General features: G+C 41.3%; 1 protein-coding gene across 1 annotated transcript in view; it reads right to left on the minus strand.

Annotated features, from left to right (window-relative positions):
* sorl1 (sortilin-related receptor, L(DLR class) A repeats containing) overlaps positions 1–16830 on the minus strand; it is a 54457-nt gene that overhangs the window by 18070 nt on the left and 19557 nt on the right. Inside the window, exons 7-19 of the mRNA XM_025055217.1 lie at positions 13107–13208; positions 12476–12645; positions 8922–9114; positions 8197–8314; positions 5872–5945; positions 5626–5714; positions 5075–5253; positions 4734–4920; positions 3218–3346; positions 2582–2667; positions 617–789; positions 374–505; positions 20–111 (exon numbers count right to left, since the gene is read on the minus strand). Of these exons, the coding sequence (XP_024910985.1) occupies positions 20–111; positions 374–505; positions 617–789; positions 2582–2667; positions 3218–3346; positions 4734–4920; positions 5075–5253; positions 5626–5714; positions 5872–5945; positions 8197–8314; positions 8922–9114; positions 12476–12645; positions 13107–13208 (1724 nt within the window). The remainder of the gene's footprint in view (positions 1–19; positions 112–373; positions 506–616; positions 790–2581; positions 2668–3217; positions 3347–4733; positions 4921–5074; positions 5254–5625; positions 5715–5871; positions 5946–8196; positions 8315–8921; positions 9115–12475; positions 12646–13106; positions 13209–16830) is intronic.

Genomic DNA, 16830 nt, shown 5'->3' on the forward strand with positions numbered 1-16830 from the left:
GTGTGTGTGTTTAGCTCACCTCTCTCCAGGAAGCAGAACCAGAGCACGAGGATGTTCCAGGATCGAAGAGTTGAGCAAAGTGTGGCGCAAATCTCCATCAGGGTTAGAAACCTTCAAACAGCACAATAAATCAGTTTATGAATAAAGTCGCGAAGGTTTGTGACTTTTAAAATATGGGTCCCCAGAAAAAACACTGCTTTATGTCACTGATCACACAACCATCCACTCCAGCATGCAACTGGATTCCAAAATAAACAAAAAATGTGATTTTTTATTTTTTTATTTTATTTGAATGTCCAGCATCTAAGCTGTCTGTAGAGAAAAATTCTGGCCCGACCACAAACAGACTCTGAACCTGTGCAACACTTTGTACCTCAATCTTCCGAGCTCCAGCATCAACCCAGTACAGGAGTCTGCTTATGGGGTCAAAGGTCAGGGCCTCCACATTCTGCAGGTCCTTCCTCACTACGACCTCCTGACCTGTGCTGCCGTTCAGACACAGACGCTGCAGGGGAAAAAAAGGACGCGGTCACACGAGCAGGTTCCGCCTCAGTCAGTGTTTGCACGTTAACTTTTTAGACACTTCAGATCAATGCCAGAGGTCAGAGCCACTGACCTGTATTGTGTCCAGGGAGATGTCAGCCCAGTACAGACAGTTTCTGTCATAATCAAAGTCCAGAGCCACAGCTTCCCTGAGTCCGGCCAGAGGCAGAGCCTGGTCCGTGCCGGTGGCCAGGTCGTAGCGGTGGATGGAGTTTCTCACGGCGTAAAGAATGAACTCGTTACTCTCTGTGGAGAAAGAAATTCAGACGACAAAAGTTTGATCTGGATCTCACTCACTGGCTCATCTTTAGAGGCAGCTGTTGATTTAAAAAAAATAAAAATTTATAAACATGTTATATTATCATTAACATTTGTCTAGTTATTGAACTAATTTACTATTGATTATTATTTTAATGAAATAACAAAATGATCCACATGTTTGCTGCCAAAGTAAATAGTCCATTTATATCCCAGAATGTATTTTAAGAAATTAATTGGTTTGATTTAAAATGAAAACAAAAAGATAAAACAAACTGAAGGTTTAATGTGACGTAAATAAAAACATAAATAAATAGTAGACCGTTAAATAAATAACAAGTCGACCGTTTATAAAAAAGGTTCTACTTTTATGTAAACATGGTCTATTTGCACTGAATTTCAATGAGGGGATTTTTTTTCGTTTTGACCTGAAGTTAAACTAAAAGCATAACAGACACCAACATGACAATTCACACGATGTACTTCAATGGAAAATAAAAACAAGTTGAAGTGGTGAAGTTTTGTTTTCAAATATTTATCTACTCTCTCACTCTGTAAACACCAGACTTGAAGAAGCTTCAGCTGGAACATCAACAAACCCAGACAGTCCACTTATCCTGAACCACTTTGTACAACGTGGGTCATTATTGACCCCAAAGGGTGAAACCTGTTGGCATCTAAGAGGACATTATAGGAATATATTTTTTAAACTCAAATAATAAATAGCTGGCGGAACAGAACAGAGGATCGTTCTGGTGAAACGTGTATCACTTTCTCAACTACACAGAAACTGTCCATCCGTAAAGCTGTGGTAGGCAGGATCAATAAAAAAAGGAAAGTGAATACTCCACACAGTCCAATCAACACGTGGCCCAGTGTCGGCGGCTGTTGAAAAAAAAAAAACGCCGTGTAAAGAAAAGCCGAAGAAGAATGTCACGGCTTCAACACTTATTAGACGCCACAATGGCAGAAGGAACAAAAGGAACCGTCTCGAGCTGCTGCTCCTCGGTGTGTAACGGATGAAGAAGGTCGGCGACAATGGCCTCGGACCTTCAGAGGAGCCGCTCGCTCTCATCCTCCAACCTCACACCCAGCTCTAAGGGTAACTTAAAACAGTTCTTTTGGGTCAGTCCCAGACCTAGGCTCAAACAACAACAATGTGAAGAGGTTTTTTTTTTTTCTTCAGTGACGTTCACTAAGCTCCTTAGGTCTCTCCATGTCAGAGATGACAAAACATCTTAGGACTCATCACCTACTGCCGGCTTTCTGCCTGGTTCAAGGACCATGTTTGTCTGTAATTAATGTATTAAAATATTCCACTGCATTGTTTCCCAGAGACTGGGTCGCAATTTTTTTTTTTGGGTCAACAATAAAATATCCTCATTAATGTTCAATAATGGTCGAGTACACCTTTATTTTGTGATTTACGAATATTGTCTATTGACTCCGGTCGCAAAGGTTTGTGACTTTTAAAAGTTTGAGAAACACTGAACTTTGGTGTGTTAATAATCTGAATCTTCTTCAGAAACGCCCTTTATTTCTGAACTGTCCTGTGATTGGACACTGTTTAATGTCGCATTCTGACGTCACCAGCTGCAGATTAAAAACACAGGAGTTGTTTGGACACATTACTGCGTCTCATATTAATTCCGCCCTTCTCCCTTTGGTGGTTCTCAAAGTAGGGGGTGGGGGACGCACCAATGCTAGCTGCAGACTTCAACTGGAATGACTGCATTGATTTGTTTGCGTGATCAATGAACTTAATAAAGAGCAGTTTCACCTCCCACAGGACACGGCAGCATCTCTCCATCCAGCCTGGACTCCACATCGCCCCCACTGCAGCTGTCTCCCGGAACCTTCCGGTAACTGCAGCACAAAACAGGAAAACAACTGAAGTCGACCGTGGTATAAATGATGAATTTATACCATTTTACAAACATAAACAATAAGACTGGTCAATATGAACACCTGCCTTTAAAATAAATGACTTGATAAATAAATGTGATTTTAATTTCATTTTTCATTATTGTTTTTGATCTGTGGCTTTTTGTATGAACATTAATCTTTTTTTATTAATTTATTGTTGATAATACTTTAAATTTGTTATTATTTTTATTTGCACCCTCGTGATTTTAATGTGAATTTTGTTTCATTATTTTAATATTTTTATGATAAAATAACTCACCGAGGAAAATACATTTTTTATAAGAGTTGTGTTTGCAACGATTAAAGGAAAGAAAAAAAATCAAATTAATTAATCAATAAAAATAAACCAGACAAAAACCTCTCTGTTCCTCCACAGATAATGATCTCAGTCTTGAACTCCAACTGAGCAGTTCATTTTCTTCTCAGCATTAACAAGCATTATCAAGGCCGCACTTTTCATCGACTGAAGCCGTACACAGCAGCAGCTCACCCTTTACTGCGTCTGTACGTGGTACCGACGGGACAGGGAACCGGTGGAGCGTAGAGGTCACCTGAGAACTCAGGGTCAGGAACGCACACCTGCAGAGACAAGTCCTCGCTCAGCTTGAAGCCGTAGTCACTGGAGGGAAGAAGAGATGAGGAAAAACTGAACAACAACGACAACAACAACAACAACAACGACAACAACAACAACAACAACAACAACAACGACCTGTTCGCTCTGATTATTGTCTTCGTCAGAGGTTAATTTGAAGGCGGAGTCTTTATGAGGTGTGATTGAAGCTCCAGGAGCAGTAAAGATGTGCAGAGCTGCTCTGTAATCAACTGTGCTGCCAGTGTTGGCATTAAATTAGGAGTGAAATATGAGTCGGTCCCATCTTTAATGTGAGCAGAAGGCACTGAAACAATAACCACTGTAGATCTTTAACTTTCTGTTCGATGCTGTCTGCTCAAATATTCAACAGCAGGATCACAGAGAAGTGCAGTAAAGGTTTTCTGGGGTTTTGTCGGCTGGTTGTACGTCTATAATATCTGTAAGAGCTGTTGGTCTGTGACACTGTAACGCTGTGTTGACAAAAGGAGCTGCAGCGTCTCCATTGTCTCCATTGTCTTCATGTAAATAATGCAAAACCTATTTTCTTAACAACCCCCTGTAGAGAACGTCGACACGTACAGTGGTCACAGGCAGCCATGACACTGTAGTACTGTGTAGTACTGATCACATGACAAATTAACTTAGACTTAAATATTGAAGTTTTTGTTTTTTTTTCTCTAATTAAAGGACCAGTCTTTTGACGGAATGATGAAGATGAATTTAGTTTTCTCTTCATCAGAGTGTGATGATTTGGACCTTTACTCTGGGAACATCAGGAAAGTCGTCTCTTTAGGGGATCCAGGCAGGAATTGCCTGGATCTCGAGACAGCCAATTATTTATTTTTTATTTTTTAAAATTTCGATTAAGTTGAATAAAATTAAATAACAAGTGTAATGTTTTCTTAATTGAGTTTCTATAAAACTATTTGTTTTATTGAACATTATTGATTATTACAACTTTTAATTAATTTTGTTGAACGTATTATATTTGTGACATTATTTGTGACAAATTGTTCAGTTTGTACAACATTAACCCAGTGTGTAGTGTAATATAAAATATGACCTGCAGTTGTTGAAACCCTCGTTTCAGTCGACTGAAATCTCATTCTCATTTTATGACTCGATACAGATAACAAAGAAAAGATGAGGCTGGAAGTCGAGCTCCACGGCTTTAACTGTAGCTTCTTTATGATTTTTAACTGTAGGAAGTTGTAATAAATAAAACTAATATGTACGTACGTACATGAAACGCCTCGCAGGCTGTACACACACAAATACTACAAACTGCCTCGAGGAAAGAACAGAAAGATACGGAGCTCACTGGAGCACAGATCCAAACAGAACTTCATCAACTAACACTCACCCAGTGATAAAATGTGTGTGTGTGTGTGTGTGTTTGTGAGACACTGACCACTCGTAGTCCTGGCGTGTGCAGGAGCAGTTGGAGACGGTGACGGGTCGGTCGAAGTCCTCTCCGTTGAAACACGTGGCGTGTGGCGCTCGTCTCTTAAATGTTATCTCTCTGCCCAGCAGACACTCGTTACCGTGTTCGTCTGACGGAGACCAGCGCTTGTAGTCGGCATCAGAACAAGGGACACCTGGGAAGACGCACGTGAAAAAAAGAGACAAATTTGAGGACTGGTAGAGCTGTTCCTAAAATGATGGTTTAGGGTCCAGTGAGAGGCCGCAAGCCTAGTGCTGGTGGGGCAAACGAATTTCAAGATGGAAAACGTCCTGTGCCGCTCCACCTACCCAGGACGTCCGAGGTGTTGACCTGCAGGATCAGCCAGCTGTGCCTCTGGTTTGCGTAGGAACCAAAGATGGTGAAGATGGTGCTCTTCTCCCCGGGCTCCGTCAGCAGCTGGTAAACGTACACCTCTTTGTCTGAGAACTGGAAGTCAGTCCAGGTCTCACCTTCGTTGGTGCTGAACCTGTAAATGATATTTAAAGTTATTAAACCCAGACCAGACCAGTCGGTTGAACGTTGGGGACAAAGAGAATTATTTTCTTGTGTAAACAAACGTCAAACCGTCGCTGCTGATTTTAGAATAAAGATGTTTTATTACTCAAGGTCTGTTTGTTTTTTTTTATCCTCTGAGCTGTTTTGCATTCTAACGTTCAGCTCCATGTTATTTATGAGTGTGTCCACCGGGGCATGAGCACATTTAGATTCTCAATTCTCAAGATTAGCTCCAGTTGTTTGGGGATTTCACCTGGAAACTCTCCAGGAACGAGGAGCCAACATGGCTTTTACAGTCTGAATGATCACAGCTAAAACCACAGAGGTTCCCTCTCACACTTACTTCAGATGTGTGGTGGAGCCCCCTTGTGCGATAGCCACTAAGATGCCACCATGGTCCCCCCAGGTGTAGAAATGCGGTCCTGCCAAAGACTGGACATGACGGACACATAAACATTTTATTTAATAAAACTGGACTTTTCTTTACATTGAAATATTTAAATGACTTGGCAGCTGAGAGCAGAAATTTGAACACGTCTGTTGGTTTTATTCACGACGAGTGTCGCCTTGACCTCTCCACCATACTGACCTCTCTCCACCGCGCTCCAGCGCTGCTGGACACATACACGTTGGGTTTGCTCGCCAAGTTCTTCCCAACAGATCCTGCAAACAAATGGAAGTTCACCTTTAATTTCTGAAGCGGTGGTTCACAAATGACCAACAGGTGGCCTCGTAGGCGTCAAGTCTGTGCGCTTAACAGACCTGGACTGCAACCAGAAATTATAATTATTACAGGACGTGACTTCAAGTATTTTTTTCAGGCAGCAAAAGTTCAACAACAGTCCACTTCTAGAATTGAGAAAATTTGTTTTTTTCATAATCCTCAGACGCTAACAACAAAGTGTCACTAATGGAAAAGAGGATGTTGTAAAAACCCAACTTGTGAAATTGCCTCTGTCACAACACAAGGTGCGTCAACGATTAAAATCATATTTTTAATATATCTTTATATAACAACACAAGGTGCGTCAACGATTAAAATAATCATTATTTTATCATATTTTTAATATATCTTTATATTTTTTTTTACATTTTAACATAAGAAACTGTGTAAAATGTGGATTAGATACATTATTTTTTGCAGAGACAGTGAATGAAAAATGTGCTGTGGCAGCAAAAAACACATTTAATTAAAAGTTCTGCCAGAATCATCATCATTGTGCAACATTTCCAGTATTGATAACAGCTATTGACTACAGATCCACGGGGCTGCACTGTTTGACTGTCGCAGCACCCGATACGAAAAGTCTTTCTCATCATGATGCACAGCAACATAAACCAGTAGAAATAAGTGGTGAAATCAGACGCAGTGACATGGACATCATGAGCTCCGTGGCCACAGTCACACAAGAAACAGGTACAAATGGAGATGCTAATGCTAATAGACCAGACATGGGCGAACTTTCGGACTCTCTCTCTATTCTCTATATATATATATATACACATATATATATATATATACATACATATATATATATATAATAAAAAATATATATTTTTTATTATATATATATATATCTATATATATATATATATGTTTATATATATATATATACACATATATATATATATAATATTATAAACATTGAAAAGATTTTTGTATTTTGTCCAACCCTGGCGTCTGGACAACACTCTGTCTGAGTGACCCGTCCATTCACCTGACATCACGCTCACTGATAAAGCAGCAGCGCTACCTTCAACAAACACATTAGTGGATTATGTGGAGGAACGCTCGCTGTAAACTGTTGAGTTTGTAAACATGATAGCAGTCTGTCAGTATCCATCAGCGTGTTGGAGAGCCCGCTGGGCCTGCAGCTGTAATTGGCCCATCTGTTTGAGAGCGATAATGAATCAAACAGCAAACCTCCCTCCCTCCCTCCTCGTTCTCCTCCCGCTCCTGTTTTCTCCCAGCGTGCATTATGTATTAAGGATTTAATTAGAGGGACTGGCCACGCTTATGGAAAACAGTCTCCTAGACACCAGAGAGCACTGACAAGCTGCAGGAAGAACGTCTGCCACGGTACCAGATTCTAATGTTTCTGGACAGCCAAACGTGCCGCGGTGGTTTACTGAACTTTTCATGTGATTTAACTTGGAAACTTTCACGATTCACGCTGCGCAGATTCAATTGCTTTTACCAGCGCCGTGGAAGGATGTGACCACATCTCCAGAGAGGACATTTAACTGAACAAACAAAAACACCAGAGTTGAACCTCAGAGTGTGTGTGACTTGTTTCCTGTTTTCAACTCTGTGACAACAACAAGAGGAAGTTGGTAAATAACCTAACCACAGTGATACGAGCTCGCCAAGATGAGTCAGATTCACACCAAGGTGACAGCAGGAAGGGGCCAGAACTTTTATTTTTTTCAAAGTGAATTTCTTGTCATTGCGACACATCACACCACTGCACGCACAACCAAATGTGCTCAGAGCACTGGTGGACTCGAACCTGAAACCTTAGTCCACCTCCTTAACCACCAGGCCACCACTGCCCCATTTACTAAGCTTATTAAACACAATGACTTCTGCAAAATGGCCGTTCTAGACAGGATTTAGAAAACGAGGAAATGTTGAACGTTTCTCAGACGCTCCGACAGTTTTGGTTCAGTGTCTCTGTTTTTGTACCAGCAACTTTTTTGGCCAGTAGTGAAGGAGACGGTGGAGGTAAAGACGCCTTATGTCAAAAACACTTGAGGGACGTTGAGAGATTATTGTGATTTTATTTAGTACTACTAAATAAAAACTTTCAATTTTTTACTTTTGTTTTTTTTATATCACATGAACTTGACGTCACTTGTTGATCTGACTGCACTGTTTGAAAGCTGTGTTCAGTGATGAGGTTTGCGGTCCTACCTGTGGCCATGATGAGTCCAGGTGCAGAGTCCTTGGATAAGATGGGCATCCGTCTGAGCTGGATGTTGAACAACTGGCTCCAGCGCTGGGCCAGGTGAAGAGAACAACCCTTACTGAGCTGCAGGAAGAAAAGAAGCAGATGTTTTCATTTACAGTAATGTGTTTTTCATTCTGCTGTTGCCTTCGTGATAGTTTTGTGTCTGTGCCACTAATCCCTCCTTATCCGTCGGCTCATGATGGATTTCCCGGGCTGCGTCTTTTGGAAAAAATAGGATAAGGTTTACAGACGAATCAACTTATTATGGACTGTTGTCCTATTTTTCTTTTCTTTTTTCAAACAATGCAGCTCACAGCTCTTACATGGAGTTTAGAGCACTGTTTCTCAACTGGTGATTTGGGACCCGAAAGTAGGTCGAAGCTTTTCTTATGTGGGTCACAAATATGTCCGAAAAAGAAGATTTTAAAAATGTTGATTTAAATTCAGGGCTTTGTTACATTTTTTTTCTTGTTTGTCATTGGTGACTTTAATGATGTTTACATATATACACAGTATATACATTTTTTTTTCTTCAAATTTTCTGATTTTGGCTATTTGTGTACATTGAACAAAAACTGAACATTGACAAAATTAGAAAAAACATTTATCCAACTAACTGAGAAAATACAAAACCATCGACCAGGATTCTGATTGGTCAACCCAGAATAATGATAAAACCGCGGCGTACCTCACAGTCCACAGTTCCTCCCAGACTGTCGGCGGCGGGAGGCTGAAGCAGCTCCCATGTTCCTCCTTTGTCAAAGGTGATGACGGATCGCATGTTATTCTCGCTGACCGAGCCGTTGATGAGTGTGGCGATGAAGACGCCACGCACACCCTCCACGGGATGCAGGTCTGCAAACGGCTCATTGGCGAAGTACCTGACATGTAAAGGAGGGAGAGACGATGGTGATGAGTCATTAGGGTCAAGAAGAACTGAGGGTTTGAGCAAGTCTTTGTATTCCACTGACACCTCGGTTATAGAACACGGAGTGAGTCTGTTACCAAATGACTGAAACTTCCCCCTAACCTTGAAAGTAACAGGGATGAGACTGAAAGTAGAACTGACTTCCATCGTAACAGAACTTATCTGCATATTTCCCATATCAGGAGCTGGTTCAGCTCTGCACCACTGAGCACCGATCTGCAGCACAGTGCTGCCAACACCTGCTTTACGACTGATGATGTTTAATGTGCTGGCAAAGCAGCCCTGGGGGCATAAAGACGGGCCGGGGTGGGCCGGGGGAGGGTGGGATGCAGTGAAATCAGATGAAATTGAGCTTGTAGCCAAACGACTGAGTGAGTCCATTATTGCCCCCCAGTTGTACAAAATGACACGGAAACATTCAAATCAAACACGCCGTTAATGGGATCAGACTTTATCAAACACACGTGACGTTCCCCTGATGCTGCTGTGGCTCAAAACAGCTGAGCTAATCAAGGGGGATCTGCCAAAACATGCCTTTAATTTTCAACAATCTGTGATCATCTAATGTGATTGTCGCAGCAAATGTGTTTTTCCACTGTAGTCAAAACAACATCTCAGGAGGAGGAATAATGGAATCAGAGAATCAAAGGTGTTTTTGCAGGTACGACATTTCATAAAGAAACTTCCAGAACTGGAAAAGTACGTCCAGATGTACGAGAGCCGGGCCGAGTCCTGCGTGACTTCCCTTCACATCCCATTAGAACATAAACTGTGTGGGAGTGGCACGCCCTGCTGTAGCTCCTCCCACATAAATCATTACATCTGTGTGCTGTCTCAGCAACAAAGACGTTTACCTGCAGTCCAACACTGTGTCCTCACTGTGAGTCTCACTGGGTCTTAAAGAGCCAGTCTGCACTAATGACCCTCTGTCTCTCTGTCTCTCCCGGCACTGACTCACAGCACAGACAAATAACAACAGATAAAACAGTCAGTTGATGAAGAGCTGCTCGTACGGATTCATTTTCTTTGACACATCTTCTAGTTAGTTTCTATGATTTGATTGAGTATTTTTAATGTTTGTGTGAGAACAGTTTATTCCTAATGCTGCCTCCTGTGGCAGCTTATGATTTCTACAGTGTACTCGGTGGCGCCTCCCATGGCAGCCTGTGTCAGTTATTGTTATTATTATTATTAGTAGTAGTATTAATAGCATTATTATTATTATTATTGGTAATAATAATAATAATAATGTGGTAAGTCAGTGTACATAATTCTTCTGAATTGCGGTGGCAGTTAGATTATTTATTCCATCTACTATTCAGAGCACCAACACCTCACACTTTATAAATACCACTCTGGGTTCTCTGCGCTACCACTTTTTCTCATGTTTATGTCCAATGGATTTTGCAGGATCAAGAAGATTTCAGCCAGCCAATAAAACTCTGGCAACTGTTAACAAAGGCTTGAAAAAAAATAGGAACAGGGTGAAAAGCACTCGGTCTTCATGCGAGAACATGTTGTACATTCATCTGAACACAGAGGAGAAAGAACTGCAGCCGAAGCACCGAACAGATCGTATGAAGCCGCAGAGCTGACAGAATTATTAGCCATAACTGCACCACCCACTGTACAACCTCAGGGAAACATTACAGGTCAACAACCAGAAGGAGAAAAATCGACAGAAATCCACGGCTGCGTTTGTCGACGGAAAAACAGAACAAGGATCCAGAGAAGGAAGCAGTCCCTGGATTGACTGAGGGAACCGCAACAAAATGCATCATTTACTGGAGTGGAATTCTAACAAATCCTCATAAACTGTTAAGTTCATGTGTTGGGAGTGATCAATAATGTTACCGTACAGTGGTTTGGTCTTCATTTATAATCTACAATAGTCGTAATTTATTTTATTGTGATCCAATCAGACATCACCAATTTTTTGATCAACAAAAAACATACATAAAAATGATCTTTTTCAATGTATTTAAGTTGAGTTTCATTGTACAGAAGTCACAGGAATCTCCGTCAAATATGTCAAATTTCACAGTAAATTTAACTGTCGCTGAAACAGTAACGACTCATGTGACTCCCAACCTGTAATAATCCCACAACAACAGGGCCTAAATATGGGTCTGATTAACATTAATTTAACACTTAAGTGAATTTTCCATAATGAGGAGAATTGAACATCATCATCATCAGCCTGCGGCGAGGTTACGTGGCCCGTGTTTGCCTCAACCCTGACGTGTCACATTTCACCTCTTCTCTGGGGGATTACACACGAATTACATTAACAAAAAAAAAGAAAACATTACCTCGGGAACATTAAGTGGGTTACAGAGTAGTTGAACAGACGAGGATTGAGAAGAGAAGAATGTCAGTCTGAAGCCAGACCTCGTGTGCAGTGTAATTTATGGTCGACGTCTGTGGTTTTCATTCGAAGACCTCTCAGGGAGTGAGAAGGGAGGGTCGGGGGGGGGGATCAGTCGTTTTTATACCTCAGCGCTAATTTCGGAATTCTATTATGTTTTTTGTTTTTTTTTGCAACAGCAGTTGAGCTATCGAGAACAGATTATCCGTCGCCTCAGATTTAAAGGCTAACGTTGTCTCTGTGATTAGACGCCGAGAGGCAAAGATTACGAACAAAGCACCACAATAATAAAATTACAGTTCATTATCTCTGAGTTCCAAAAATGTAATTAAAGTATTCAGGTGTTTGTATTTGCATTCCTCAGAGGAGTACGTGGAGACAGGAGGTAATACTGCAAACACGGTTTGAACTACGGGAACAAGCGCATAACTGTCGGCAGATTGAGGGTGGGTGGGAACAGAAGAAGTACTGATACTGTACTCCAAATACTGACTTACTTACAGTGAGTCTTTACGGCCATGTAATACTGTGAGTTCTTAGTGAACAAAATAGGCAAAAACACATTTCTGTCCAGCGGCTGTTGGAGGTGTACGGCTCCTTCTAGAACAGTAGCTCAGCCCAGCGTTGTTGACTTCTCCGACAAGTTTTGCCTTTTGCAGTTTTAAGTAATTTTAGTTATATTGTTTATTGTCAATAGTGTAGCGGTTGCCAGACCTGGTCTTGGGTTTGAGTCCCAGAAGGTCCTCACCGAGGGACTCAAATTACAAACAATATGTGTGGAGCAGCTGACTCAGGGTGACGGGCAAATACTTTTACTAAGAGAGACACTGGCTCAGTGTCCCAGTGTAGTCTTCTGTTTAGAACGAGCACAGCAGGTTTTTGATAATGTATGAAAATCAGATAAAACGTGCACAAGTGTGTGTGCGTGTGTGTGTGTGTGTTTCACCTGATCAGCGTGTTGCTGCCTGTGCCCTCGGGACTGTAATACAGCACGTTCTCCAGCGACAGGGAGAAGGACAGGCCCTGAGTGTCCGAGATGTAGAGGTGTGTGATGTTGTTGAGGTGGTTCACACACACAAACACCTGCTCCTCAGACGCATCTGCTATGTAGTACTCCTGTGAAGTCAAAGAAGAGAGTGAGTGGAGGGGGGGTGCCAAACATATGGCCCGTGGTCCCAAACTGGCACACTAGGGGGGTTCAATCTGGTCCCCTTGATGAATTTTAAAAGTTAAAGTAAAAAATCTGGTCCCCTTGATGAATTTTGAAAGTTAAAGAAATGCACAAAAACCTCATGTTGGTGATGTTTTGTTTTACAATGACCTGTTGCTAAGATACCTGCTCTTGTTCTGATCATTTAGGACGAACCTGAACACGTCAGCATCAGACCAGTGAAGATTTAAATTAGCTTAAAAACAGGTCAGTTTAAAAAAATATATTTTGGGGCGGAGACCTTCACTAGTTTTACATGTCTGCACCAGAATGACACAGAAGGAAGTTTTGAAACTCTTCATTGTTCTGATGCTTCTTTTATTCCGTCACAGCAGAATCATTTCCCAACACTCAGAAGAAGACTCACTGTGATTGGATGGCGGGTCATGAACTGGGCAGCTTTCATCGGCTGGCGGTTGTAGGAGACCCAGAGCTGAACAGACGACGGCTCGTGGCTGCCAAGCAGTTTCTGCAGAGACGGAGGACAGAGAGACAGCAGTGTTTACTGAACCACTCATCACCTTCTGCTATAAACCGTACAACGTTCTGCAAAGAAAGTCATACACAAAATACAGAGGTGGAAAACTCTGAACAAAAGTGGCATTTTCAACACGAGTCAAATGTGTCGAGGGCTCGGGTGAAACCAGCCACACTCTTAAGATTTTAGAGCTTTTTTTTATTATCATGAGGAATTATAAAAGGCTTTATGTTTAGATTCCCTGAATTAAAATGTAGATATTTCTGGAACAATTTACGGATTCGACTGAGTCAGAAAACTCAAAAATGCACAAAAGAAGGGGAATACATGTTTTTTCTTTACACACTTTTAATTAAAAAGAATAATACACTGAAATACTTTGAATCGTTCTGTCTGTTACTGGCTCTTTGTGGTATTTCAAGGTTGGCATGACTCAAATTTTTGGGATGTGCTGAAATTAAATTTTCCAAATTCTTCCAGCTTTAAAAGGGCCACCGTACGCCACAGTCCAGAGGAAGTGCATTTCAGCCGTTCTCATTCAGCCTGATTGATTTATTCAGTGTCGACGCGTGCTGACCGGGGGCTGTGATCTGAGAGCCAAGCAGCAACAACACGGAGACAAAGGGAAGGAATGAAGAAAGGGACATTAACGGTGCTGCCAGAATCCACACTGAGGATCATTTAATGATGAACTCTGAAAAGAACACATTCCTCATGTTGGAACTACTCACAAATATTAGAATATTATCAAACATTCAGCTGACATCTTTAGACTTTTTTTTTAGGGAAAACACGTTTTATCCATTTATGCAGTTCAAATATGTGGATATTTCATTCATTTAATTAAATTAAAAAAAAGTGAATTTAATTTCTGACTTTTTATGTCATCATTCTCACGTCTGACTGTACTGACTGAATTGCATAACTATAATAATATAATCACCCTCTTAATCAGTTACGTCAATAGTTATTGGCTGGGACCGTTGCTACGTCAAAAGGCAGTTCACGATCACACACCGTGCGTAATTTTCCATCTGAGAAGAAGAACTCTCCCAATCTCAGTCCTGGTTTTCAGGTCAGATTACTCTGTGAGTTATGAAGGAAAGTTGGACTCGGGAATATCAATGAGGTACTTTCACATGTATCACTGAAATCGACTGTTTTTCCGTGAAATCCGCAGATTCCAATCCAGTGGTTACTGTAAGTGAGCTGGGATAACCCCTAAAACCCAATTCTCTCCACATTCCCAACCCCCGCTGTGAGGAACGGCTCGATGAAGACAGATAAAGTCGGCGCGAGCTGCAAACGGGCTATTGTGATGATATTGAACGGAAGAGAGAAAACGCTGAGCTCCAGCAGCTGACATCACCCGATCCTCACACACTGAGACAAAAATCAAAGAGCAGCAACACTGGCAGGGTTTTTTTTTCTTTAAAAGAGTTATGTTACTGCTCAGCAAACTGCCAGCCGCAATTATACAAAGTGAACTTTGTGTTTGCAGAGATGCCTGAACGGCCTGAGGCGAGTAAGAGGAGAGACGTTTATGAGTCAGATCCCCAAAGATTGAACTAATTGTTAAGTCTAAATAAAAGTGCACTGGCACTTGGTGGAAAGTAAAGTACGTGAGGATGTGGATTATTGAATTTCTTTTTTTGTCAATAATACAGAGGCATTTAATAATGTTTTTAAATATTTCATCCACACAAACGGCCAAGATTCAGCTCAGTCTAGGTCAAAATATCAAACCTTGTTAGAAAAACCACCAGTGACCTACGGGCAAACAAGGTTTACTACGTCACCAACGTCAGTCAACTGTAATACAAACACAGCGGCAATGAATATGCAACATGTAGCCAATAGTAACAAGAACTCTGTGAGGCACAGGTTTCTCAGAAAATAAAGTAAAAACAATAAGTGGTACTCCTATAATATTTAGTGCTGAACTACGCAGTCATTTCACAGTAACCTTTGACACTTAACATCCAAAGTAAAAGCTCAACGGACGCAAAGAAATAAGGCGACATTTGTTAACGACCGGCCCAGGAGGAGACGGTGTTCACTGATGGCTCTTATTTAGGGCTGACCCTTCATCACGAGCGAAGGTACCGGCAGAAATGACACTGGAACCATCTGGAAATGTCACACGACGGCCTCCGAGGCAGAGCTCCTTTGTTCCCCCCTCGTGGCGTCGGCTGAGTCCATCAGACCTTTATGAGCGCTGAGTTTTGGTAATGAGGTCCCCTGTCTGTTCTGGCCCAGCCCGTGTCCCCGAGATCAGCCGCTGAATATTAATGAACTGCTGGGACGATGCACTTGAGATAGTGACTGTTACTCAGCCATTCAGCCCACCGCATTAGGACTGAGCACTGTTCCTTTTCTGGAAGGAATCTTCATTACCAAGTTTATTCATCGGTGTAACATTTTTTGGTTTTCCTGGGCTGTTTTCTTAGTTTCATAGATCCTCATGCCTTTAAATCAAACAGTAATGACAATTATTAAAAAACAAAACAAAAGCACATTCCAGGGCAGAGGAGTGAGTGACGTTAGCTCTCCTCTACTTCCCCTCTGATCAAACCAAAGGCTGGTGTCTGTCTGGTCTGATTTATTCTCTTAGCCCCAGGACATCTGACATTAGATGAAACCCCGTTCATGGATCTTTAATTATCCTGAACACCTCGGCGTTGCCAAAAGCCCTAGTGATATTCCATTATTCTAATCTCATTAAGATAAAACTTTTTGGTCAATTTTAACTACAGCTACAGCTCAGAGATACAGCCAGGTGACGGAGCGCATTCCTGAGGAGGTTGACAACATTTCAGATCCAGAAACAAAGACCTCACTGTTGGAGGTGAAATATGTCTACAAAAAAACCAAACACAAACAGAAATTGTTATGGTTGTCCAACTCCAACACACTGTTTGTTTATCATTGGTTTTCTGGTTCCTTCTAGAACAAATCAACAGTTTATAATAATCGGAGCTCATCCAGTTTAGGTCTCGATCCAAGTCTTGGTGAAAAACATTTTAAAGTCAGATATTTCTCTAAAGACTATGAACTGTTCAATCACCTGAAAAACATTTTAAAGTCAGATATTTCTGTTCAATCACCGTTGTAGAAGCTGCAGTATCGACATTTCTAACCTCGAACATCGGTGCAATATTATGAGAGACCATCGCAACATATTTTTTTATTTTTAGTAATCATAATTTTCTAAACGTAAACCAATTCTAAGCCAGCTAGCGTTTGCTATTTTGAGGTATTAAGTATTAATAATTAAGTATATAATAAGTATTAAGCTACATTTTGACATAACTATATCTGTCGCTGAACATTTGGGTAACTTTGGATATTTTCGGTAAAATAAACGAGTTATAAAAATCAGCTTTCCTTTTTAGCAACTCTGAAAATTACAATACAGATTAAAGCAACTTGTACCAACTCTGTGAAGGAGTGAGTGTGTGTGTGAGTGGGTGTGTGTGAGTGTGTGTGTGTGAGTGGGTGTGTGTGAGTGTGTGTGTGAGTGTGTGTGTGTGAGTGGGTGTGTGTGAGTGTGTGTGTGTGAGTGTGTGTGTGATAACACAGAAAAGCAGCTGCTCATGACAGATCCTCCCCA

This window comes from Cynoglossus semilaevis, chromosome 4, assembly GCF_000523025.1.
Source record: "Cynoglossus semilaevis isolate Cse_v1.0 chromosome 4, Cse_v1.0, whole genome shotgun sequence".
Lineage (NCBI taxonomy): Eukaryota > Metazoa > Chordata > Actinopteri > Pleuronectiformes > Cynoglossidae > Cynoglossus > Cynoglossus semilaevis.